Raw genomic sequence first — 27,880 nt, 5'->3', positions numbered from 1 at the left:
TCTTCCACCTCAGCTCCCAGAGTAGCTGGGACGACAGGTGCACACCACCATGTTTAACTAATTTATTTTTATTTTTTTAGGGAAAGAGTTTTAGTATATTGCCCAGGCTGGTCTTGGAAATTCTGGGCTCAAGCAATCTTCCTGCCTCAGGCTCCCAAAATACTGGGATTACAGGCGTGAGCCACTGAAGTAGGGAATCATCAGTCAGCATCACTCAGAGTACAAGTTAAGTGAGAGGGCTGATGTAAAAGATTAAGTGTTAAGACAGTGAGTCCACCGCTAGCCTTTTGAGTCTAATGGAACTTCAGGCAGAGATAGCTAGCACCATGGACAGCTCCTCAAAGCTGTTGGATGGATGTAAAAACTCCTATGGATTGGCCTGGAAAAGCTGCTTCCACTTCTTCCTAGCTAAAGATGTCTACTATAAACAAGTAACCTATTTTATGCAGCCTTCATTTTCTCATCTGCAATGGAGTAATAAAATATGTTCTATATAGTTCTTGGGGTACACATATTAAATGATAAATTGAAAGTGAAAATATGTGTCATTGATATAAATTAAAGATGTTAATATGTTTTTAATAACCTTTCACTTTGAATCATTGCCCTTTATCTACCTAAGCTTATATTATGTCAAGGAAAATTTCCAGCTTTTTCTCAAAACATGAAATAACAGTTAAATAAACTGATGGGAGAAACCAGGATACTGTAAACAGATATACATTTTATTGGTGAGAGATGGGAAGTAGGATTTATTGTATACCATGTAGGTTCAGACGTAAGTTGTTATAATTCTTATTCCATTTTCATAATCACCACTGTGTGTACCTATCAAGGATTGGAGGGGTCAGTCCATGCCATGCTCTTCCATGTGCCGTATTTCTCCTAATTCTACTGATGGGGTGAAATGAGTGGCAAATGGTATGCAGGGCCAGAGTGATGATAGAATTCTGACTCTTGGCTTTCCCAAGAGTGATCTTTTTGAAGATTTTCCTGAAGGCAGGAAGTGGGAGTGAAGGACAGACAGAGTGGGTAAGGAACACAGCTCAGGCACTTCAACAAGGAGATACCAGAGCATTCCTGGCCAGGAGATGGAGCAGGTATCCAGGGACCCTTCGGAGGGAAGTGATCCAGGTTGTTGCTGAGCTTGCTGTGGGTTGGTCATGGTAGGAATCTTCTGCAAAGACCCTCAACCTAGCTGCTATTGAAGGAAATTAAAAACCATACTTCGATATCTGTGTGCGGTAACTTTATGTATTACAGTGACAACTTAGGGAAAAACATCTATCTTTACAATTAGGGTATTTTAAAGGGAATGAAAAAGTCTTATGCCATTAACATTTAGTATTTCTGTCTTTGATAAAACCAGAGTATCTTTTGTGTGATTCCTTCATATGTTTTTTACTAGACTTAATTTGAATCATTATTTCAGAATATAATAGCGTATCTAATTTTTTATAAACATGAATTTTACATGTAGTTAATGACTATTTGCATTGTTATTTGATAAATATAAAATGTGTGGTAATGGAAAATGATCAAGTAGCAAACAAATGCCCTCAACAACTTTCCATATGGTTTGTCTTACGTACATAAAGATGTAGACAGCTTTAAGAGACAGACTATGTCCTTTTATCTGAAGATTAGCTGGGCTGAGACTTTTTTCTTTTCATAACAGTTTGATAGATGTTCATGATTATCTGTTCAATAGCCCATTTAGGACTAGGTTGAAGAAGTAGCAATTTTCTACATAGGTAGCATTTTAGATCCATTATCAGAGGGAAATGATTATTGTATGATACTGTTGCCCCATAGAACTTTCAAGAGGAAAATGTTAGGATTAGGTAGTTAATAATGATTTATATGATAGAAAGAGCACTGAGGTTGAAATCAGAAGAAACAAATTTGAATGCTTGCTCCTATACTCAGCAGATGCATAGCCATTGGTAAGTTGTTCAGCCCCTCTCAGCCACAGTTTGCTGCTATGAAAATGAGACTCTCCACCTGAGTCAGAGAATGGTTGTGAGATTTCATTAGATGATATTTGTGAAAGTGCTTACAATTTCTAACACATATTTTTAAAGAAACTCTTTATAATAATTCTCCTTTGTGGTTATTTTCTACAGAAAGTGAGTGAGAAGGTTGGAGGAGCTGAAGGAACAAAGCTAGATGACGACTTCAAAGAGATGGAAAGGGTAAGTCTTCACTACTGCCTAGTGTTCCCTTTGACATAAAAGTGTCTACCATAATTAGAGAAAAATAGAAAAAGGGAGGGGCAAATGTTTTCCACTGGTCTCTGAGAATGCATTTTGTTATTTAGAAATACTCTTCTTTTTGTGTATATTTTAAAACGTAAAATAGCCTCTCTTCCCTTTGTACTGTCCTGAGAACAAAACCTCAATGAAGTTGAAAGGTCACAATGCACTTTTCCTGGTGAGTTTCATCACCATTTAAAGAAAAATGAGGACAGTGTTGAGCTGATGTTTGAATTAGGGTGAGATGGGAAGAAAATAGGGTGAAGAATGACATCCCCAGTGTTTTGGGGAGAGTTTAAGTCACTTTCTGGCTTTAAGGACTTTCCTGACTGGATGATTGGCCAGAGGCAGCCAGTTGTAATGGAGAGAATACAGTTTTGGAGCCTGTCCAACCTTGGCCCAAACTCCCCTTCCTACCATGTGTTGCAAAACTCCATCTACTGATCAGAGCCTCTTTTTAAAATTTTATTGTTATTTTTTGAGACTGAGTCTTGCTCTGTTGCCCAAGCTGGAGTGCAGTGGCATGATCTTGCCCCACTGCAACCTCTGCCTCTTAGGTTCAAGCGATTCTCCTGCCTTAGCCTCCTGAGTATCTGGGATTATAGGTGCACACCACCACCTCTGGCTACTTTTTGTCTTTTTGTTAGAGAAGGAGTTTCACCACGTTGGTCAAGGTGGTCTCAAACTCTTGACCTTAGGTGATCCACCTACCTGAGCCTCTCAAAGTGCTGGGATTACAGGCATGAGCCACTGTACCGGGCAGAGCCCTTTTTTAAATAAATGTAAAATAGGAATACTAATTTGGGGGACTTTAGTTAAGGATTAAAAATAATGTACATCATTTAGCTTTGTGCTTAAAAGATAGGTTCTCAGCAAGTGAGGGTGGAAGTGGTGGACAAAACATCTCATTTTATTTTTCTTGGGACATAAGCCATGTTCTCTCTTTTACTTTTCTTTCACTTTGACCTTCTTCAGAGTAAGTGACATTTAGGCTTATGATTAAAGGCATATATTGCATTGTGCACAGAAACATTTTAGGTCTTAAGTGCATGGTGGATAATGCATGTGAGAGTGCCAAATCCTGTACTGGAACAGAAGAGGATGTTATAAACCTATGGTACCTAGAAACGACATTTAAGCATTATTGAGAATATTGCTTTTGTACTTTGTTATAGCAAAGCAATATTTAATATTCTTATTTGACTCTACCAGAGCTGTTTTAGGGACTGGATATTTTAGTCCACATCAGATCTAACAGCCCACATCAGTTTTGCTGTTTTTGCTATGTTTGCATGAAGAGTCAAACAAAAAATTCCTAGGTATACATCAATGTAGTGTGGGGAAAAAACAAAAACAAAAAACCTTGGTGCTTTCTTTCTTTTTTCTCCTTATGAGTTTATTGATGAATTCAATAAATATTTTCTTTGTGTCTTCCATGAACCAGGAGGTAGGATATAGACAAGGTACCTGAGTGTATGAAGTTCATAGTCTAGTGGGGAGGGCAAACTTGAGACAAGTAATGACCAGCATGGCAAGGATGAAAACTCATGGTGGTAGAGAAGCCCACCCATTCTGCATTGTCAGAGATAACCTTACTGATAGTTAAGTTGAAGACGTGGAAGAGTTAGCAGAGCCTGGTAAAGGAAACAGCATGCAAGCAGGCAAGAGGGAACAGTTGAGTTCCCAAAAAAAAGATACATTGCCAAGAGGCTGGGTCTTACGAAATGAGACTGCATAGTGTTGACCCAGCTGGTCATTCTGGTTAAGTTCTTGAGGTAGGCCTCACTAATTGGTACCCACTGGTGAGGAGATTTTTTATTGGAATTCTGAGTCCCAGCCTTCTGAAGTCTGGAAAGCCAGACTCTCACAGCTGGAGCCTGGTAGCTTCCTGCTCCGGCTGGACCAAAGTCTGCATTGGTTCCTATTTCTCATCTCTGGGTGGTTCTAAATACCACCTGATCTTCAACCAAAGCTGGTAGCCACTGATATCCATCATTCTGGAAACAGTATTTTACCCATCCATCTTGTGCAGCCTCTGAGACTCCAGGAACTGACACACATTCCCAGAATGTCTTGACTTTGACTCTTGTACTGCCCATAAAATTGGAGTTCCTTGCCCTTCATTCAAGCAGCCCATGGATTAATCAGTCTGTCTTCACCCAATCTTGCTTGATTCCTCTTGTCCTTTGCTGCTCCTTCTTCCCCGCACCCCAGGAGAGCATATAGTATGTCACGTGGCTAAATGTCATGTAATTAATGAAAGATTAGGCAGGTATTTAGGAATTTGGAACTAAGTACTGACCGAGAGTCAGAATTTGACTCTTGCTTTTAGCATCTGCCAAGACAAAAGGGAATAAGCTAGGCAGCTCATTGTCTAAACTGAGACAGACTAACTTTCTGTTTCTTAAATGAGACTAAAAAGAATAGGAAATTTGGAAAACTGAGAAGAATTTATCACTGAGCAACTAATTAGACCTTTGGAGATTTATTTTGATGAGAAATATATGCCAGTTTTGCAAACTAATTGAAACAGAATCTGCAAGGATTTTACTTCAGGCAAATACCAACAGACCTTCTTTTGAGTCTGAAAGTAAGATATGAGGATTATTTCTCCTAATTTATAGAAATGTTTCTGAAGCTTTTATTTCAAAATACAAATATGCCTGCAACAAAGTAAACTTCTGATTCATTGAAGAATACACTCATGGCTCTTTACTTGGGTTTATACCTGAGTAAATTGAGAGATTTAGGTTTCAGTGCAGTGTGGAAATGGTTTTACTCTGTTTAGTTCTGTATATCTTTTTTTTCATCTGTGTCCTTATTGCACATTTTGTACCCTCCACTCATGCTAAATTTATGTGAATAGTGTAAGATTTCTGTGGTAATTGAAAAGCACTTGCTTTGGATTTAGACTCTCAAATCTTTTCTCTACTATTAATTTATTATTCACACAAATGTTTTAGTTCAGTGTTCCCAAGCAGACAGAGGAATTGCCTTTCCATAGTTGGTTTTCTGCTCATCAGGCATTTGGGATAGAGAGACCTTTGTTCATCTGTATTCTCGGAGGTGCAATTAGACAACAAAATGAAGTAAATTAGAAGTTTGCTTCAAGCAGCACTACTGGGAGAGAGAAGTGGGTTTTCCTAGGGGTGTTTCTCTAATCAGCCGCCCCAGCCACTCTCCAGTTGAGATGCAGTAAAATCATCTTGTGTGTCCCTTAGCTCTGCAGCCCTCCTCTCTCTTAGCTGGTTGACTGGAATCCTGCGGCTGTGCTGTCTCTGTAGGATCCCTACCCATAATGATTTCTCTCAAGTGCCTTGCATGGAATTCTTTCTGTTTTCATTTAAAATGCTGTCTGTTGCTTACAAGCTTTGTTAAACATAGGCTAAATGTCTTACTATGTTGCACACACTGGAGGATTTTCTCTTTGAAAAGTTACAGGTTTTTTTGTTAAGAGGAAGTTCTGAAATTTGAAGAACCTCTGATTCCTTCTCAAATTTCTCTCAGTTGCTACAATGATTGTGTAGTTTTTTGTTATGTGTATAGTTACATTGATTAATTCACTTGGAAAGTGCCTCCATGTTAAGGCACTGTCCCTACCTTCAAGCAGCTTCCAGTTTTGATTTTTAAAAAATAGATACATGAATCAATACCTTACAGAACATTGTGCTTGGTGTCCCGGGGAGAATTCCCATGGAAGATCTAACTCAGGCTGGGTATATTAGGCTGCCTAGAAGAGAGAGGGTGTCTGAGCTAAATCCTGAACATTTATCTTGTCCCTGATTATATGGTTAATGCATAATTCTAAGCCAAGGAATATAGTATCTCTTTTGCGGCCTGAAAAGTATCCTGGTAAATCTCTTCTGTTGAAACCAGAAGATGTCCTAGGGATAGAAGCATGTCTATAGGCCCTTTAATAAAAATGGGATTCTTTTGAAGGAGCAGCTCGAGTTTTAAGAAGAGCAAGATGTTGAGAAAGAATGCCATTCCACGTGACAATAAGAGAGGATTATTGGCAGAGTTGGGTGTGGAGAAAGGCCAGTAGGAAAATGTCCACGGTCATTATCTTCATACACTCAGTCACTGGGTGGAGAGGGATTCAATTCATCTATCCAGCCCAAGTGGTAGAGCTAGAATTAATGAGTAGAAACCATGGGGAGATAAATTCTGGCTCAATAGAAGAAAAGCTTTTGGCTATCAAAGCTGGGTTTATGTGGGTGTGTGTGTTTGTTTGTTTGTTTTTGCCTCAGAAATGATGGGATTCCCTATCACTGCCAGTGCTTGAACACAGGCTGAGCCCCTATTTCCCACTGCCCATGTTGGAACACAGGCTGACCCACTAGTTCCCCGCCATCATGTGAGGCACACCAGTCATCTCTTGTGAGTTTCGTGGCTAGTACTTTGTTACTAATAATGTCACTTTTTAATGATGTTACTCTTACTTGGATTCAGTGATGTCTCTCAAGTGGGAGAAGAAGGAGCAGAGTTCCAGCCAGAATGCTCTGAGCAACACATATCCCTGAGTGTGCCCATGGACATCTCCTTCATGGTGTGATGGGAAAGGAGGAGGCCTGGAGCACTGTGCTAAGACACCCCCGCTGGTGTGGGGATATAAGGAAGGCCAGAGCCCCAGACAAGATGAGCTTTAAAGACATCTTTGTCCTTAGTCTGAAATTCAGTGATGACAAGCTTCCTCTAAGTTACACGTTTGCAATATATATCCAAGCTTATATTCATTAAAGATAATGGCCAAGAAGATTAACAACAAAAAAAAAATACACTGGAGCAATCACAGCCTAATAACCTTGCTTATTTTTGTTTTCCAACATGTTGTTTGTCAGCTGGGCTTTCTGAATACATAAGATAATGTTTCAAATCAAGGCAGCTTGGGGCCAGATGCATTAACTCTTCTGAGTCAGTAGGGGGCTACTAAAAACATCACTCTTGGACCAGCCTGTATCGCACTGCCAGACAGACCTTCCTAGGACACTATTTGCATCATGTCTCTGTGATTGTTTATTTAGCTGTTCTTATTCACTAGTCTCAGTACTTTAGGTGGATGTATATGCATTATTAATAGTTGCATTTTCTTAACTTTGGTGACAGAAAAGTTAAGAATTTGAAAACATTTTAGTTTTTCGTTTGACATTTTAACATTTCTTTTATGTACCACTGTGAGTTACCTCATGTTCAAGTGGGTATGTAATTCATCTACTTATCTATCTAATTTATTTATTTACTTATCTGGATATTGAGGTCTCACTCTGTTGTCCAGGCTGGAGTATAGTAGCTCAATCATAGCTCACTATCACCTCAAACTTCTGGGCTCAAGTGATTCTACTGCCTCAGCCTCCCAAGTGGCTAGGACTACAGGCACATACCACCATGCCTGGCTAACTTTTATTTTTATTATTTATTTGATCTTTGAAGTCCAATTTCTTTTTTTAAACTTTTAAGTTCAAGGGTACATATGCAGGTTTGTTACATAGGTAAACGTGTCATGGGGCTTTGTTATACAGATTATTTCATCACCTAGGTATTAAGCCTAGTACCCATTAGTTATTTTTCCTGATTGTCTCCTTTCTCCCACCCTCCACCCTCCAATAGGGTCCAATGTGTGTTGTTATCATTTTTATCCCACTTATAAGTGAGAACATGTGGTATTTGGTTGTCTTTTCTTGCATTAGTTTTCTAAAGATAACGGCCTCCAGCTCCATCCATGTCGCTGCAAAGGACCTGATCTCATTCTTTTTTATGACTGCATAGTATTCCATTGTGTATACATACCACATTTTCTTTATCCAGTCTGTCATTGATGGGCATTTTGATTGATACCATATCTTTGCTATTATGAATAGTGCTGCAGTGAACACACATGTGCATGTGCCTTTATAATAGAACAATTTATATTCCTTTGGGTATATATCTAGTAATGGGATTGCTGGGTCAAGTAGTATTTCTGTCTTTAGGACTTTGAGGAATCACCACACTGTCTTCCACAATGGTAGAACTAATTTACACTCCCACCAACAGAGTATAAGCATTCATTTTTCTCCACAACCTTGCCAACATCTATTATTTTTTGACTTTTTAATAGCCATTCTCATTGGGGTGAGATGGTATCTCATTGTGGTTTTGATTTGTTTCTCTAATGATCAGTGATCTTGAGTGTTTTCTCATATGTTTCTTGGCTGCATAAATGTCTTCTTTTAAAAAGTATTCGTGTCCTTTGCCTACCTGCTCATGGGGTTGTTTACTTTTTTTCTTGTAAATTTGTTTATATTTCTTATCAATGTTGGATATTAGACCTTTGTTGGATACATAGTTTGTAAAAATTTTCTCTCATTCTATAGTTTGTCTGTTTACTCTGTTGGTAGTTTCTTTTGCTGTGCAGAACCTCTTTGGTATAATTAGATCCCATTTGTTAATTTTTGCTTTTGTTGCAATTGCTTTTGGTGTCTTGATCATAAAATATGTGCCCATGCATATGTCCTGAATGGTATTGCCTAGGTTGTCTTTCAAGGTTTTTATGGTTTGTGGTTTTACATTTAAGTCTTTAATCCATCTTGAGTTAATTTGTGTATATGGTATAAGGAAGGGGTTCAGTTTCAATCTTCTGCATGTGGCGGGCCAGTTATCCTTGCACTGTTTATTGAATAGGGAATCCTTTCCCTGTTGTTTGCTTTTTGTCAGATTTGTCAAAGACCAGATTAATTGTAGTTGTGAAGTTTTATTTCTGAGATCTCTATTCTACTCCATTGGTCTGTGTGTCTGTTTTTTTTTTTTAACCAGTACCATACTGTTTTGGTTATTATAGCCCTGTAGTATAGTTTGAAGTTGGATAGTTTGATGCCTCCAGTTTTGTTCTTTTTATATAGCATTGTGTTGGCTATTCAGGCTCTTTTTTGGTTCCATGTGAATTTTAAAATAGTTTTTTCTAGTTCTGCTAAGAATCTTAATGGTAATCTAATAGGAATAGCATTGAATCCATAAATTGCTTTGGGCAATATGGCCATTTTAATTATATTGAGTCTTCCTATCCATGAGCATGGAATGTTTTTCCATTTGTGTGTATCACCTCTGATTTCTTTCAGCAGTGTTTGTATTTCATCTTGTAAAGAACTTTCACCTCCCTGGTTAGCTGTATTCCTAGGTATTTTATTCTTTTTGTGGCAATTGTGAATGACATTGTTCTTGATTTGGCTCTTGAGTCGACTGTTCTTGGTATATAGGAATACTAGTGGTTTTTGAACATTGATTTTATATCCTGATACTTTGCTGAAGTTTTTTATCAGCTTAAGAAGCTTTTCAGCTAAGACTGTGGGGTTTTCTAGACATAAGATCATGTTGTCTGCAAACAGGGATAGTTTGACTTCCTCTCTTCCTATTTGGATGCCCTTTATTTCCTTCTCTTGGCTAATTGCCCTGGCCAGAACTCCAATGTTGTTGAATAGGAGTGATGAGAAAGGACATCCTTGTCCTGTGCTGGTTTTCCAGGGGAATGCTTCCAACTTTTGACCATTCAGTATAACGTTGGCTATGGGTTTGTCATGTTTGGCACTTAAAATTTTGAGGTGAATTCCTTCAATACCTAGTTCACTGGGAGTTTTTAACATGAATCAATGTCAAATTTTATTGAAAGCCTTTTCTGCATCTATTGAGGTAATCATGTGGTTTTTTTCTTTAGTTCTGTTTATGTGATGAATCATATTTATTGATTTGCATATGTTGAACCAACGTTGCATTTCAGGGATAAAGCCTATTTGACAATGGTGGATAAGCTTTTTGACATGCCTCTGGATTTGATTTGCCAGCATTTTATTGAAGATTTTTGCATCAGTGTTCATCAGGGACCTTGGCCTGAAGTTTTCTTTTTTGTTGTATCTCTGTGGCTAATTTTTAAATCTTTTGTATAGATGGGGTCTCACTGTTTTTCCCAGGCTAGCCTTGAACTCCTGGCCTTAAGCAATCCTCCTGTCTTGGCCTCACAAAGCACTGGGGTAACAGACATGGGCCACCATGCCTGGCTTAATTCATGTATTTGTTGGTAATCACTAAACTCACAAACTATCAGTGCTCCCTTTAAGGTGTATATGTTTTTCTTAAACTCTGCTCTGCTACAGCTTCTGGTATAATGTGGTATCTAATACTATGAAATCATATCTTTCAGTCCTTTTGTTGCTCCACAAATAAAGCTATGTTCTTCACGAGTTCTATCACCTAAGTTCAGGAAACACCGACTTTTATTTTCTTCAAGGAAAAAAGATAATATTCACATGCCTCTTGAGGAGTAACCCCATTCTGTTCAGTTCCATGCCTTCTGTTCTCTAGTATGTTGTCTCTAAAGACTGAGACAGCTGGTGAAATACTTAGTATCATCTATAGATTGAACATGGCATTATTATTAGTGGAGCTAGCACCTAGCACAGGGATCAAGATTTTTTTGTAAGTACTTTAGGTTTTTGGGGACAGAGGGCCTCTGAGATCTCTTACAACTCCTTGCCAATGCTGTTTAAACACAAAAGCATCCACTGGCAACATTTAAATGAATGAGTGTGGCTGTTTTCTAACAAAACTTAAAGGATGCTGAAATTTGAATTTGAAATTTATTATTTTGTGCAGTAAAATAGTAGCATCATTTCAAATTTTTTCAACCATTTAAAAAAGTAGAAACAAGTATTGGCCTCAATTTGGCCAACCGGACGTAGCTTGCCAACCCAAGACTTAACATGAAAAGAAAAATGTTACAGTGAGTGAAAAAGGCTAAAGGAGCTATTTTTCTCTCTACCCAAAGTTGTAAATTATAAGACTAGACAGGGGAGAAAGAACTTCTTGACTTCAGAGTATTAAGAATTGCTGAAATCTTGGTATTGAGAAATTAAAGGAAAAAACCTAGAAGAAAACATACATGCCTACAATTTTGTCTTCTGAATAAACCTTATTTCACACAAAAGTTATATTAACTAAAAAATATATCTGTATCTGTATATATTTACAGTATCACTTTTTTTTTTATGTTTTATTTATTTTTGGAGACAAAGTCTCGCTCTGTTGCCCAGGTTGGAGTGCAGTGGTGTGATCTCAGTTCACTGCAACCTCCACCTTCCAGGTTCAAGTGATTCTCCTGACTCAGCCTCTCAAGTAGCTAGGATTACAGGAGTGCATCACCATGCCCAGCTAATTTTTGTATTTTTAGTAGAAACGGGGTTTCACCATCTTGGCCAGGCTGGTCTCAAACTCCTGACTTCATGATCCACCCACCTTGGCCTCCCAAGGTGCTGGGATTACAGGTGTGAGCCACTGTGCCCAGCTGAGTTTTACTTTCTTTCTTTCTTTTTTCTTTTCTTTTCCTTTTTTTTTTTTTTTTTTTTTTTAAGACAGAGTCTCACTCTTTCACCCAGGCTGGAGTGCAATCGTGCAGTGGTGTGATCTTGGCTCACCGCAACCTCCGCCTTCTGGGTTCAAGTGATTCTCTTGCCCATGCCTCTTGAGTAGCTGGGACTATAGGCACACGCCACCACACTGGCTAATTTTTTATTTTTAGTAGAGACGAGGGTTCACCATGTTGGCCAGGCTGGTCTTGAACTCCTGACCTCAGGTGATCTGCCTGCCTCAGCCTCCCAAAGTGCTGGGATTACAGGCATGAGCCACCGCACCTGGCCTGTTTCACTTTCTTTAAACAGCCTTCCCTAATGGCTCCTCACCCCAATCCCAGGCAAGGTTAGTTGAAGATGGAGGCTCAGGAGCTTATAAGATGAGAAGTTCTTAAAATTTAGATGCATCAAAACTTAACTTCAAGTAGTAATTGGAAATTTTGGACATTGAGAAAAATAACAGTTACATGTCATAAGTTCAAGTTAAATTGTGCTGTTCTCAAATGGGAATAAGCTCAGTTCTGGGAGCTTATGAGAATTACTGGTTATAATACATTACTTAAGTGGGAATCTTCTTTATGCTAATTTCATCAGGCCTGTTACAAACAGAATATGTACTTGGATAGTACCAGTTTTGGTATATCAATACCTCCCCTAGCAAGTGCATAACAAGGCACATTCAGATGTCTCATGGGGTTATGGCCCTCAGCTTGCCTCTGGCTGACATAGTATAGTGTAGCAAAAGAGTCCTGGACATTATTATTGAGGACAGAGGTGGAGAGAAATTAGAAATTGGTCAGCCTCCTACTGGCAGATGACTTCAAAATAGTGACTAATCATTGGGCAATTTAGTTCTTCGGGTACTTTTAAGAAAACCTCTGATTCATGACCATGGGAACTACTTTTCTTCTTATAACAACACCCAAAGAACTCCTTTCCCTTCTGTAGGCCACAGATGTGGACATTTAATAAATAAAAGCATTAAACAGAATGCTTCCCTGGTCTCTTCCTCTTAACGTCCATCAACTCTATCAACTAATTATCTGTAAGAATGCAGTCATGCCTGGCACAGTGGCTTGTGCCTGTACTCCCAGAACTTTGAGGGGCCAAGGCGGATAGATGACTTGAGGCCAGGAGTTTGAGACCAGCCTGGCCAACATGGCAAAACCCTGTCTCTACCAAAAAGTACAAAAATTAGCCAGGCATGGTGGTATGCGCCTGTAGTCCCAGCTACACATGAAGCTGAGGAGGGAGAGTCACTTGAACCTGGGAGGTGGAGGTTTCAGTGAGCTGAGATTGCCCCACTGCACTCCAGTCTGTGTGACAGAGTAAGACCTTATCTCAAAAAGAGAAAAAAAAAAAAAAAAAAAAAAGCAGTCAGTAACAAGGGCCTAGAAATGAATTTGCCAAAAGCGGGTCCCTCTTTGGTATATTTCCTGATGATGAAACACAAAAATAACTATATTGAATAAAGTTGTTTTCAGAGGTGGTGGATTTCAAGTGAAGGTTATTTTATGCTGTAGTCAAACGGGTTTAGGTAGAACTTGTTCTATAGTGATGCTTGGACTAGGTAACCAAAAGTGTTAAAGGAGTCCCCCTCAATGGGCACAAAATTGGTTAACATCTGGATGAGATGAGCTCTTTCTTTAGACAAGTCACAGGAGGCACTGGAATAGTTTTTATTCCTATTTCTCTCTTAAGATGGAATCCTGCCCTGGGGACCAAATGTAATAATTTAATGTTGGTATTCCCAGGGTCTCTGGGCCCTCCCTGAGACCACTGACTTTAGCCAAGCTAGTGACTTCTGTTTACAGAACATGAGTAGTTGGGCTCCCTACACAGATCTTAAAAGGGAAGGGGGTTCTGTAGCCAAATGAGAACTAACTCTCACGGCCTTCCTTGCTCACATCCCTGTGGGCCAGGTGAAATAGACACTGCAGGCACCAGCCTCTGTAGGGAAACCCGTGAAACTGAGGGCATGTGGTCCAGCAGGTCAGCATGGCAGAGCCTCTCTTCCAGAGAGACCCAGGATGGAATAGTCTTGTGGATGAAGCTTCACAGACTTTAAGGAGTTTCAAAACAAAAATGGAATATGGGAATGGCAGGTGCCTTTCTGCTGATCCTGTTTGGCCGGTGACTGCCAGGTCCTTAGCCCCATATCAGGGAAGGTACAAAGCACATTCCAGCTTTGACTTGGCATCTCTGTCAGGTTGGGAAATTCCTCTGTTGCCTGTCTTTTTAGTATAGGATGGTCATTAAGAACATACACCCTGGAGCTAGAACTGGGGTAGTTTCTTAACCCCTTTGTGTCTGTTTTCTCATATCCATTACAGAGTTTATGAGCATTAAATGTGTAAAGATATTTATGGTCCTTATAACAGTTTCTTACAAACAGAAAACAGCTTATGATAATAATGGTTATAATTTATTAAGGACAGAGATGGGGGAAACTTAGAAATTGGTCAGCCCCCTAACAGCAGATGACATCAGGATATCAAATGGTCATTGGAAAATTTAATTCATTTGGCACTCTTCTTTAGAAGCCTTGGCTTTTGGAAGAATTTTCCTTCTCATCATAACTACAGGATATTGGGTACATTTGTCATCTAATTCCTTAATCCTCGTCACATAGTCAGCAGGAGATCTGCATTTGCCTTTCTATCATACACGTACAATGGAGTTTCAGCATATTTGTTCCATGCACACCTGTGATCCATCCCTGGCATAAGACATTCCACAACTTGAGTAGATGGGGCACTATTCACATTAAAGCTAATTATTACCTAGTACACACTCAATCTTAAAGATCTTTGAAATTTGGATCAATCAAAAGGATATGGCATAAGATTTATATGTAGACAGGCACATTTGAAATTGCATCCTTTTTAAGACAATTTTATATCGTTATAACATCACAAGAAAAAAATTTGTTTTCCCCTATTAATCCTAGTAATAGCAAACACACACAGTAATATGAATGCCATGGATTGGGAAATTATTAAATATCGAAAAACTGAACTGAAAGATAAAATCTTTTAATGGGTGGATTATGCAACAGGAGGAGGCTTACTCTGTGCAAGGCTGATATTACATGTAGATATAGTACATTATGAAAAAGTTTCTAATATTTGAAGGGGGAGCCTTTGAACAAACAGAAAGCTTCTCCGGTGGACTTAATTGATACCTAAATGTCTACATTAAAATGTAATCACTTTCATTCATACCTATGTCATAGATTACATGCACATACCTTGAATAGGAGGATGCATTTATTCTCACTAGTCATTTACTGTGTAGGGTGAATAGGAGGACCACACATGCTGATAGGAAAAGGACTTCATGGAAGCGAGCAGCTTCCATGACCTCTTCCAAGTGGGGAGGGGGCCTAACAGAGAGAGCATGGTGAAATGCTGAAGGCAAACACTGAACATTCCACATTATTTGAAGATAGACTCTAGCACCAAGATTTTTGTTTAGAATTAATCAAAAGTTCAAGGACAGACTAGAAGTCTTTGCTTAAGATTTTCTATTTTTAGGATGTTTTCAGAAATTAAATAAAAACCTCCCCGCTTCTTGAATAAGCAGAGTTGATGCTGCGTGATTCTTTCTTGAGGGCAGCGAAATCTGCCTCCATGCCTGACTCACTGTAGGCATCCAATAAATGCCTCTGGGGAAAAATGTGTTTCATTTTCTTCATCTTATTTTTGCCAGAAGATAATGAAGTGTATTTTGGAATAAATTTTAGGAAACTAACAAACAGCTTCCTCTCTGAATAAACAGGCTTTCCACATATTGGTAGACCCCTGCCGAATACAGCGTCAGCGTGACATCTAGCTCCACGTCAACTTCCCTCACCTACCGCAGGACTTGTCCTGGCTGTGTTGCATTCCCCGCCATTGTATACAGACTCAAGCAAAAACCCAGGTTCTGAAGCTCGCCATTTTTATCATTTAGAGCACTTATTTTCTCATTTCAGAAAGTGGATGTCACCAGCAGGGCTGTGATGGAAATAATGACTAAAACAATTGAATACCTTCAACCCAATCCAGGTAAGGAATCATCTTATATGTTCAAAGGATCCCTCCAGGTAATTGTTAGTTTCTCTTTGATAGACATTTTAAGTTTGGTGTGTTTCTTCCTTTTGGTGTTGCTTCCTCGGTCCACTTTTCTGAGAGGTTACTGACTTCACGGATAGCACATTTTAACTGGGGAGAAGGGCTTTTTAAAGCTCACATTGAAGTAACTGCAAGATCTGTGGTATTTTATCTGACTGCAGAGTATTTGACAAATAATGTATGCAAACAGCTCAGGTGACACATAATCTCAGAGTAGCTCTAAACTGTTATTAGTTGACCTTGAATTTTCAAGAGATCTTAAGGATGAAAATCAGGATAGTTTTTAGTAAGATATAATGATTCCCAGAAGATGTAAAAAAGTAGGGAGGTGAATAGTTTTCATCAAACACAGAGGGTTTCTTCATAGGGCATCACTGAAGTCTTCGGAGCACTGATCTTGATTCTTATTCTTCTCCAACCACATCACAGACCAGCATCTGTTCCTGCTAACTTGTTATACTCTAAGAGAAAGGAGTGGTAATAGAGATAATGGAGCTATATGTTGATAAGAGGACCAGGCAGAGTTGGGACAGTCTCTGTAGTCATCAGGTATAGCAAAGAAAAGCAGCCTGCTTCATAGACCTCCTCATTACTGTTCCTGTGTGTCAGTTCCTAACCACAGGGCATGGAAACCAGAAGCAAGGCTGGATGTATTCAAGTGAGATGTGTGAAAATTTGGGAGATCCCTTAATCTTGAGACTAGTTTCTTTGGAAGTTTCAGGTTGGGTTTCCATGTCTTTTATGGTCCTAGAGGGGATGATGCAGGAAACTGTTTCAGCCCCAGTGAGTCTGGATTCTGAGCAATAGTGGGCTAGAGATAAGAAAAGGGGTGGGTGTGGGATGAGAGGAAGCGGCTGTGTGCAGTAGTAAGTGCGGCTCCCTCTCTACACCTCCTGCTGCTGGCTGCAGCTTCCTTCCATCCTTATTCACCTATGACCAGCACAGCTACTGTATTGAGGATGAGCAAACTATGTAGGAATAACTTTCTGATTTTGTTGCTCTTGTTGTTGTTCATAAAACAGATTAGAAATGAGCTTATGTGAGGTAGGAAAATATGGAAGAAAATGTGGTAAGCTATAGGAAGCAGGAATTTAACTGACAGTGGACTACATACATTTTCAAATGCTTAGCAAAGTAGACAAAGAACAGCAAAAATCAAGATTCTAATATTTACCCAAAACCTTCTTTTTAACCATTATTTTCCATAGAGATGCAAAGATCTCTTGGATGCACATTTATTCCTTAGTGTTTAAACAACTCTCATAAGTCAATTTCTGAAAGAGAACTGGTCACCCTGCTTCCCCACAAGAAATCATTATATAGGGGCAAGAAGTTCTGGTCTTTATCTTTGCATAGAACCTTGAAGTACTCCATGATTTCCTGGGATTTTCACATGGATTGCACTTGTAACTCACAGTCGTAGGGCTAAGATAAAGGGAATGGGAGGAGGAATATAGTATTTACTGAGTACTGATGCATTTTCAGTGCAGTGCTAGGCATATGAGGAACTGTCTCATCTTTAAAAGTAACAGTTTTTCTCCATATAAAATACAAACAATTAAAGAATTTATAGTAGGAAAACAGACTAAAAATTCATTGTAGCACAAATTCTCAGTGGGAGCTCATCAGTTTTCCTGAGTATAATGGAACTGTGCTCTGTTGTAGGTCAGTGTGGTGGGTTGAATAGTGTGTTCCCCAAATTCAGGTCCATCTGGAACTAAAGTTCTAAGGAATGTGACCTTATTTGGAAATAAGTCTTTGCAGATGTAAGTAGTGATGTAGGATCTTGAGATGTCCTCTTCCTAGATTTAAGGTGGCCCCTAAAACCAATGACTTGTGTCCATATGAGAAGATGAGACGACACAGAGAAACACAAAAAAGAAGGCTATGTGAAGAATGAGCAGAGGTTGAAGTTATCCTGTCATGAGCCAAAAAATGCTGGGAGCCCCCACCACAAGCTGAAAGACATAAGGAAGGATTCTCTCAGAGTCTCCAGAGGGAATCAATTTTGCCAACACCTTGATTTCAGACTTCCAGCATCCTGAACTGTGAGGCAATTAGTTCTTTTGTTTCAAGCTACCCAGTTTGTGGTCATTTGAAATGATAGCTTAGAAAACTAATACAGTAGGTCAGCCTCATTTTATTCAGGAAAAAACAAAGGTCAGGGAATTTAAGGAACTTTCCCATTTATACACCTAGAAAGGGCTGAAGACAGGATTGGAACTCAGGTCTGACTACTTCCTAAGTCTCTGCACTTCGCGTTGCCCGATCCTGCCTCTGAGAAGGGTAGGCTTCATTTCATTTAGGTGTAAAGGGTCCTTCCCTTTCAGAGTGGGTACAATAGAAATTCAGAAAGGAAACAAATTGTGGGATTGAGTCTTATTTTTATTTTCATAACAAACATCAAAGGAAGAGGTAATTAGGAAGATCTGAATGTTTAGAAATGACTTATTTTAATACAATACTGAATGTGCTAATTGGCTGCCCATATAATGGTTTTATAACTATTGGAGAATTGAATGGACATCTGCCGCTAAGGAGAACAATGAAGGCCATTACAGGTGATTCAAGGTTGGTTTCAGAAAAGCAGTTATTTATGGGCAAGTCACATATATATATGGATAAGTGCTACCGAAAAGAGTCCAGAAGAAAACAAAATTTTATGTAATCATTCCACAAAATTTAAACAACCTGCGTTTAATTGTTTACGACAGGTACAATTTCATCCCTCTGCCAGCTTCTTACCCTGAGAGTAGACACTGGCCAAAGAGCCCAGGCCAGGTAGCTGGTCAAGTTCAGAGTTAGCCAAACACCCAGAGGGACAGTCCTTGGGCACAGGAGAGCAGAAAGAATATCTTCAAACTCATGCAGTTTGCTAAATATTTTGCCCGCTCAGCCTTTCAGGGAACCCTAGAGCTGGGCCAGCCAGTGTGGATGCTGGATGCTGGTTGTGAATAAGCAAGATGTGGCTTGGTCAGGACAGCGCCTGATGCCAGGTAACAAATTTACATGGCCAGGCCAGGGGAATGAGTGGAATGCGATGCTTTGATGGTACTCTGGGAGTACACCTGTATTAGATTACTGCTGTATTGTGCTTGCTGGCTTTCACATCTTGTGGGGGCGTGGAGCTTACACATCTTTTCTATTCTTAAAACTCAGTTCCTATTGAAATGATGACCAAAGTGATTTTGTTTAGCTCTTAAGAATACATGACTATGCTCTGTGAAGGTCCTACGTCCACTCTGGCTCATCTCCAGAATGCTATTTTTAAAAAGCAAATTCGATCATATTATATAAAACTCTTCCATGGTTTTTCATGCTGTTAGGATTAACTTTCATTTTTAACATGGCTTAAGGAGCCCTCCCAGCATGGTCAACCTGCCCTTTCCCCACCACCCATGTGCTAGGCTAACAGCTCCCTCAGGACCGGTGTAAAGGTCACTTATTAGCCTTCCTTAGCTCCAGCCACATTAGGTTTCCCTGTCACTGTCCCTCTCGTAATCCCAGCGGCTTTTCAGTGGAGCATGTGCCATGCTTGTGGCTTTGCTTCTCCTCCCCTGTGAGTTCAGTGCTGCACCTGTCTTACTCACCACCACATCCCCAGCCCCCAGCTCAGTTCCAGGCAGCCAGTAGCCACTTGAATATTGGAATAAATGAATTATGAAGCACAGTTGACTGTCAGTGGCTAATGTACCACTTCTTTTTTATTTTAGATGGAGAAAAAAGTAACCATTTTTCTCCATATAAAATAAAAACAATTGAATTTATAGTATGAAAATAGACTAAAAATTTATTGTAACACAAATTCTCAGTGGGAGCTCATCAGTTTTCCTCAGTGTAATGGAACTGTGCTCTGTTGTAGGTAGATGTGGTGAGTTGAATAGTGTGTTCCCCAAATTCAGGTCCATCTGAAACTAAAGTTCTGAGGAGTGTGACCTTATTTGGAAATAAGTCTATATAAAATATAAAGTGGCTAATGTAAAACTTCTCTAATACAAAGAGTAGGAGGAAAAATTCTTCCTTTTCCCTAAATTGTCAGATACTCATATGTAACCAGCATTTGTCACATGCATTTACTTTTATGCAAAAAGCAATTCTAGATGCTGTGAGGTAGAGATGAGACGAAGACTGGGGGCTTGCCATCTGGAACTTCATAGTCTTAGCGTAAGTTACACACAGTCTGACAGTCTGAGGAAGGAGCCCAGAGGGCTTCACAGCTAATTACTCCTGGAAAGTCCAGGTAACTGATGAGATGCAGAAGGGTGAGTGGGATCACAGGCTTAAAGGTCTGCCCTGTGAAGGACGGCTTTGAGAATGCAAGACAGACAGCTGTAAAGTCATCCAAGCTTGAACTGGAACAGCATAAACCAGTACAGAGTCCTAGGCTGCTTAGATAAGAAATAATTTGAATATAAAAAGTACTGTGCACAAATTCGATTCTGCTGGTTGTAAGCTCCTATTCTTATGATATCTGAGCAAAAATCATTGGAGAATCCCAGCACTTTGGGAGGCCGAGGCGGGTGGATCATGAGGTCAAGAGATCGAGACCATCCTGGTCAACATGGTGAAACCCCGTCTCTACTTAGCTGGGTGTGGTGGCGCGTGCCTGTAATCCCAGCTATTCGGGAGGCGGAGGCAGGAGAATTGCCTGAACCCAGGAGGCAGAGGTTGCAGTGAGCCGAGATCGCGCCATTGCACTCCAGCCTGGGTAACAAGAGCGAAACTCCGTCTCAAAAAAAAAAAATCATTGGAGAAGATATAAGTCAGTTTTCTTTACATATTCTGATGCCTTACGGGAAGCAAAAGGCACTAAATCAGTGTTGTCCAATAGAAATAGGATGCAAGCCACATATGTAATTTTGAATTTTCTAGAAACCACATTACAAAAGTAAAAGAAAGGTAATATTGTCTTTAATACTATATTTTATTTAACCCATTATATCCAAAATATTAACTAATATTGAAAAGTATTGATTTTTTTTTCGTACTTTGAATTTCGTTGTGTATTTTATACTTAACAGCAGATTTCAATTTGGACTCGCCACATTTCAGGTACTCAGCTGCCCCCTGTGGCCAGTGGTGCCCATAATAGATAGCACAGCATTAGATAGTTTGCCTTTCCGTTCAATATATGTTTCATGTTTACCTCCTTGGTTTGTGTTTATCAGTGGGGTTTTTTTTTCAATAGAGAAATGGACTCTTCCTTTAGAATTAACGTATTTTTAAGCTCTGGATTAAAAAAAAAACATTTCTGAAAGTCTGTTCCATGACCCTTGAATGGAATTGTAGACATAGTTGGACCATGTACCCTTTCGAGCCTTAGCATCCTTGTTATGAGAGAGACTTTTTCAGTTTGCACTGAGAAGTTACTCTTACCCTGATGTGATCATCTAATACAAATTTCCAAACTGCTTACATAAAAAGCAGCTTGAATGTGAAAAATGTTGTACACAGTAGGGGTTTATTTCTCCTTGGAAATGCTTTTCCCTTGAATGCCTAGATGGTCTAGATTTTTCCAGCTTTTCTGAGATTCGGGTATTAAATTGGGGTCATTTGATATTTATTTAGAATATTTTAATAATTTCAAATCTCATTTGTAAAATATTGCCCGTGGAAATAAAAGCCAGCTGTATTTGTTTCAACATGTCCCATTAGTCCCTGGAAAGATATTCTATCAAAATTAGTGTACTTCTTTTCCCACATGCTGTGCTCTTAATCATCTTCCAAAGATAAATAAATATAGTGATTATATTTGGTGACTGTGGAACTGAAAATGAATACATGTATTACTTGGCATTCATGTAGCCAAATCCTTACTCTCACAACACCCTGAATTTGCTGTTTTTCTTACAGGACCGGATGACTTGTATTCATTTTTGCATCCTTCAGAGTTTTTAGCATTATGCATGGTACATTGTTTGCCCTCAATATGTCTGCTGAATAGGTGTATGAATGAATATATCCATCCTTCACTTAAAGAATAAGGAATGTGTGCTGAGTCTAGTAGCCAGATCTTTTTCATTTCCAAATCCTCACAATGAAAAAGAATCAAAATGCGTAAAGGACAGATACAAAAGCAATTGTGAGGAAAACATTGTTGAGCTTCAAAGGAATAGGGTCTTTCAAGAATAACTACATCAAAAAAGAAAATGTAAGTTAGATGATGGGTGAGATAATTCATGTACTATATGTATTGAAGGGCTGGAGGGTTTTTCTACTTCTACATCTTTGGGGGAAATATTGAAAATTATTAGGTTCCTAAAATACTTGAGAAACTAAGAAATTCAGAGTTTTAAGTCAGCTAGAACAGGTGGATTAATGACATTCATTCCCTGTATGTCTAAATAAAGAATGCTAAAGCCAGAACTTATTTAAAATATTCTTAATAATAATAAATATAGTATATATTTAAAATGCTGTGTACATATGTATCGAGAATTAAGCTAATGGCACCTCACATTAATAGTCCCTAAATACTATAAATAAATACTATACCTAAATCCTCAGCATGGCCTTTGAGATCCAGCATGTGGTGGCCCCTGTGCTCTCTCTGTCTCTCCTAGTTCCTTCTTCCTCTTGTTCACCCTGCAGGCTTTAGTTTCTTTAGTGCCTCAAGTTCTTTGATGTATCAGGAGTTTGCAGCACTGTTCCCTCTTCTTCTGGTGGAATATGGGCCCTCATCTTCCCCTTCTTTGACAACTGTCTTCTCACCACCCCTCCTCTCAGCTTATATATCTCCTCTGAGAGGTGTCTACTGAGTGCCCAGTCGAAATCAGGTCTACTCCAGTTTTGTATTCTCATGCTACCTTCACATCACATGAGTTCCCCTCCACAGATCTCTTGAGAGTTTGCTCACTTAGATTAAAATGGAAAGTACTTATGTGGGTTACAAAGTCCTGAGGATCTGAACTCATTCATATGTTCCTGGCCTTCTCCATCCCACTCCTTCTGAGCCAGCCTTCCTGAAACACACAGCCACGTTGTTCATGGGGCCTGCCCAGCCCCTCTGCCTGAATCACTTCCTCTCCATGTCTTCTCAAAGCCTTCACTCAGATCTCTGCTCAAATGTCACCTAATTTATGCAGCTTTCCTTACCATCTTGTTTAAAACATCAATCCTTTTAACTTCCTAAGCCTTTTCTTGTTTTACTTTTCTTAGAGCATTTAGCACCACTTCAGTTGTACATTCACTTGTTAAAGTGTTGCTTGTCACTGCCACCACAATGCAGTGACTTGAGCATAAGATTTGTTTGTACCCTGCAAAGAGCCCAATTCTATTCTTTTATTGCACTTTTCATAGTATTTACTTTATGCAGCTTGTGATTTGTTCGCTATACTGCCTTTTTCCATTATTACTCTCCTATTTTACATTCTTCACATAGCAGCCAGTTCCGTACATTAAAGATGTGAATCACATCTTGTCACTCCTCTGCTTGTAACTCTCTACTGGCTTCCACTCTACTGAGAATTACCCTCAGCCTCGTTCCTGCCTCAGGGTCTTTGCACAGGTGTTATTCTGCCTGGAACACTCTTCTCCAGTTCCTGTTGATGTCTGCTGCTCCTCCTCACTGCACCTTTAGTCAGATGCCATCTCCTTGTACCATCCTTTCCTGTCCCCCCTATTGAAAATAGCTTCTCTTTATCCCTCTTTATATTATTTCCTGTCAATATTTGAAATTATACTCAAACTTATCTTTTTGTTTATTATTTTCCCATCACTCACATTTCTCATGTAGAACATAATCTCCAGAAGGGTAAGGACTTGTCTATTTTGTTTACTAAGTGTAATAATGGAAACAGTGCCCTCAGTAAATACTTATTGAATGAATGCTGTTTATCTCTTCCAGGATATTGTAAATATAGTCATTGAAGACAACATGTCTGTTTTACTCCTTTACATATACCCAGCTCCTAGCACAGAGTTTGGTGCTAGCAATTGATTAATTTGTTTAATGAATGAATCAAATCATGTTAAGCATATACAAACCCCATCTTACAGCAGTAGCTAACTTTTCAGGTAAGAGTCATGATCTGCAGGCTTTTAAAGATCATGATCAGAGCTATTCCTCTGTGTAGTATCTACTTGGTGTCATGAACAATTAATATATTTCACAATTGCTTTGGGAAAAGTGTGGATGTTCATACTCTTGTGTATAAAATCACTGGGCTGAAGCTATTAATAGAGCATTTATATTTATATACATAGATAATAGTTGTGTCTATTTTCAGATGAGAAAACTGAAGCTGCAAGGTAGATTAAGCAGTTTTCCTGAAGTTATACAACAGAAGAGCTAGAATCTTTATTCAGATATTACTATCTCCAAAGCACATTCTGTTTTTGAAACAAAATGTCTTATGCTACAAAATCTTAAACTACAAAGATGCCTCCAGACTTGGTGTGTGTGGCAGGTACACTCCAGGGTGACTCCTACAGATTGACACCCTTGTATAATCCCTTCCCATTGAGTGTAGATGGAACCTGTGACTTGCTACAAACCAGTAAACATGGCAGAGACAATGAAATCACCCACTTACTACTGCCTTGATTTGATTACATTATATGGCAAAATTGATGGCACATCACTCCCATGAATGTGTTATATTATGTGAGACTGTCTTAGCAGAATAATACAAGGGACATTCTCTTCCTGGTCTAGAAGAAGCACATGCTGTGTTATGACACCCTAAGGAGAAGAACACATGTCAAGGAACTGGGGGTGGTCTCTAGAACTAAGGATGGCCACTAGCCAACAGCCAGTGGGAAGCTGGAGCTCTCTATCATACTGCAACAGGGAAGTGAACAGCCTGGACTCAGAAAGACAGGAATCCATGTGAACCTGGATGCAGACTTTTCCCTACTCAGGCCTCCAGACAGCAAAGCAGCCTGGCTCACACATTGTTTGCAGCCTTGTGAGACCCTGATCATAGGATTCAATTTAGGCATGCCCAGACTTACCTGTGGAAACTGCGAGATAATAAATGTGTGTTGGTTGAAGCCATTGAGTTTGTGGTACTTTGTTACTCTATGTAGAAAACTGATACAGTGTGGCTGTTCCCAGCCAGAGCTCCTATTTCAAGCATACAGCTGTCTGCTGGGGCCATCAGGCTATTTGCCCAGTGGCTTTAGGCTCCCTACTTCCTTTCACTGAAGCAGGAGGTAGATTGGGAACACCTGTCACTATCATGTCAGCTTAAGATGAAGTCTCCTGAATCGCCTAGGGAGTGTAGGTCAGTCCAGTTCCAGCAAAGACTGAAGACATCTTTGTGTTTTGAAACATGATAGTGAAGAACACTGCTCAGTGCCTGACACTTAGTAGGAGCTCAAGGAAGGCTCAAGAAACCTTCCTTTCCCGGGGTACTGCAGCTCAATCTAGGGCATCTCAGCTGCTAACCCAGCAGTTTCTCCCTGGGCAAGGCCTTTAGGGAAAAATCCCACTGCAGGACCCTTCTTACAATAAGGTCATGGTATCAACCACCACCCTCTATGTGCTCTGAAAACCTGAGAAAGCAAAAACTCATGATGTTAGTACACTGAGGGTTGTGTGTCTTTCAAATTGCACAAACTGTTTTATGCCCCTAGGGGACAATTGCCTGCCTTTCCGGGGCATGCTGTGAGACCTGTGTTGGTACTGTGCAACACCTCATCTTCAGGTGGGAGATGTTTGCTGCCCCGTGTCACGAGTTCTTAGGTCTGTTACTGTGTACTACAGCACAGTGTCTTAAAATCCCTCCCCGCTGCTTCTTACTTGGGGCACAAAAGAGCTTTGTCACTTTGGAGAGAGGTGTTACATAAATACATTTTTTGGGCTGAGAGTAGCATGATCCAGTGCTAGGCTTGCCTATTTGTATAAGTTAGTAGGAAAATCTTCCTCTTCCCTTTTCTCAGTCTCTTCTAATATTCAACTACAAAAGAAACAACATAGATTTGAGGATATTTACCTAAGTTCTCATTACAATATAACTCTTGTGTCGTTTAGTAATTGTTAGTGTACAAAACAGCAGAGCACATTGCTATCAGTGCAGGGAGCATCAGAGAGCCACCTTTCAGACTTTAGATGCTCTGAGACTTCACCTAAGAAAACCAGGCCATAATATGCAATCATCACATGTTGCCCAAATGAAATACTTGCTAAGATTATTATGTAAATTTTTTTGCAGGTATCAAGTCCCAAATCTTATTTAGTGTGATTTGAAGATTTATACTCATATTGTAATTGTAGTCTCTGTATTAGACTTCACAAATTTAGTAAAAATAATTCAGAATTATTATTTTTTCTCATTTATCATGGTAAAATATACAGAACATGAAATGATCTTAACTATTTTTAAGTATACATTTCAGTGCTATTAAATACATTCATAATGTTGCACAATCACCACCACCATCCATCTCCATAACTCTTTTTGTCTTTTAAAGTGAAACTCTATCCCCATTAAGTAATAGCTCCCCCTTTCCAACTTCAGCCCCTGGATACCACCATTCTTTCTAGCTCCATGATTTTAATTATTCTAATTACCTCATATAAGTGGAATCATAAAACATTTGTCTTTTTGTGACTGGTTTATTTCATTTGACATAATGTCCTCAAGGTTTACTTATGTGATTGTGTATATAAAAATCACCTTCCTTTTTTAAGGCTGAATAATATTCTATTGTGTGTAAATACTACATTTTTGGTATTGGTTCATCTGTTGATGGACAACTGAGTTGCTTTCACATGTTAGCTGTTGTGAATAATGCTGCTATGACCATGAGTATACAAATATCTCTCTGAAACTCTGCTTTCAATTATTTTGGGTAAATATCCAGAAATGGAATTGCTGGAACTTATAAGAATTCTGTTTTTTGTTTTTGAGGAACCACTGTGCTCTTTTCCACAGCATTTTACTTTCTCACCAACGGTGCCCAAGGGTTCCAGTTACTCTACATCCTTGCCCACACTTATTATTTTGTGTTTTTTTGATGATTACCATCCTATGAGTGTGAGGTGGTATCTAATTATAGTTTTGATTTGTAATGACCTAATGATTAGTGATGTTGAGCATATTTTTATGTGCTTTTTATCCATTTGTATATCTTCTTTGGGGAAATATCTTCAAATCTTTGCCCATTTATTAATACAGTTGTTTTAGGAGTTCTGTATATATTCTGGATGTTAATCCTTTATCAGATATGATTTACAAATACTTTCTCCCATTCTATGGGTTGCCTTTTACTCAATACAGTGTCTTTTGATGTGCACAGTTTTTTTTAACTTTCTTGAAGTCCAAACTTAACTAATTTTTTTGTTGCTGCCTATACCTTTGGTATCCTATTCAGGAGTTCATTGCCACATACAGTGTCATGAGGCTTTTGTCTATGTTTTCTTCTGAGAGTTCTAGAGTTTTAGATCTAACAGGTCTTTAAAGTATTTGAAGTTAATTTTTGTATATAGTATTAGAAAAGGGTCCAAATTCATTCTTTTGCATGTAGATCCATTTTTCCCAGCGCCATTGGTTGAAAAGACTGTTATTTCTCGTGAGTGGTCTTGGTACCTTTGTCAAAAATCATTTGACTGTGTATGCAAGGGTTTACTTCTGGACTTTCTGCTCTGTTCCCTTGTCTATCTTTATGCCAGCATCACGCTGTATTGATTACCATAGCTTTTTAGTAAGTTTTCAAATCAGGAGCTATGAGTCTTCTAGCTTTGTCCTTTTTAAGATTGTTTTTGCTCTTTGGAGTCCCTTGAGATTCCATATGAATTTTAGGATTTCTACAAAAAACTGTTATTGAGACTTTGATAGGGATTTTGCTGATCTTTTCCAAGAACAAACTTTTAATTTTTTCCGTCAATTAAAGACATCATCGACTCTTGATAGGTGATGAAGAGGCAAGTGTATTTTTAGCTGTTGGTCGCCATTTCAGCTAAATAGCTGTCACCTGTAACTTTGATAGGGATTGTATTCAATCTGTAGATTGCTTTGAGTAATATTGACATCTTAATAATATTAAGTCTTTGAGTTCATGAACATAGGACGTATTTCCATTCATGTATGTCTTTTAAAATTTCTTTTGGCAGTGTTTGGTAGTTTTCATTGTTGAAGTCTTTCACCTCCTTGGACAAATTAATTCCTGAGTATTTTATTCTTTTTGATAC

General features: G+C 39.0%; 1 protein-coding gene across 2 annotated transcripts in view; it reads left to right on the top strand.

The window, feature by feature from the left end:
* The window catches only part of SH3GL2 (SH3 domain containing GRB2 like 2, endophilin A1), a 215,502-nt gene that overhangs the window by 163,994 nt on the left and 23,628 nt on the right, over window positions 1-27,880 (top strand). For both annotated transcript variants that reach the window (XM_021675320.2, XM_012449982.2), the window contains exons 2-3: window positions 2,127-2,195; window positions 15,606-15,678. In XM_021675320.2, the coding sequence (XP_021530995.1) occupies window positions 2,127-2,195; window positions 15,606-15,678 (142 nt within the window). The remainder of the gene's footprint in view (window positions 1-2,126; window positions 2,196-15,605; window positions 15,679-27,880) is intronic.

This window comes from Aotus nancymaae, unplaced genomic scaffold (assembly GCF_030222135.1).
Source record: "Aotus nancymaae isolate 86718 unplaced genomic scaffold, 86718_ANA_hifiasm-v0.15.2.pri h1tg000003l, whole genome shotgun sequence".
NCBI classification, from domain to species: Eukaryota; Metazoa; Chordata; class Mammalia; order Primates; family Aotidae; genus Aotus; species Aotus nancymaae.
This window is presented reverse-complemented; position numbering and strand designations above follow the sequence as displayed.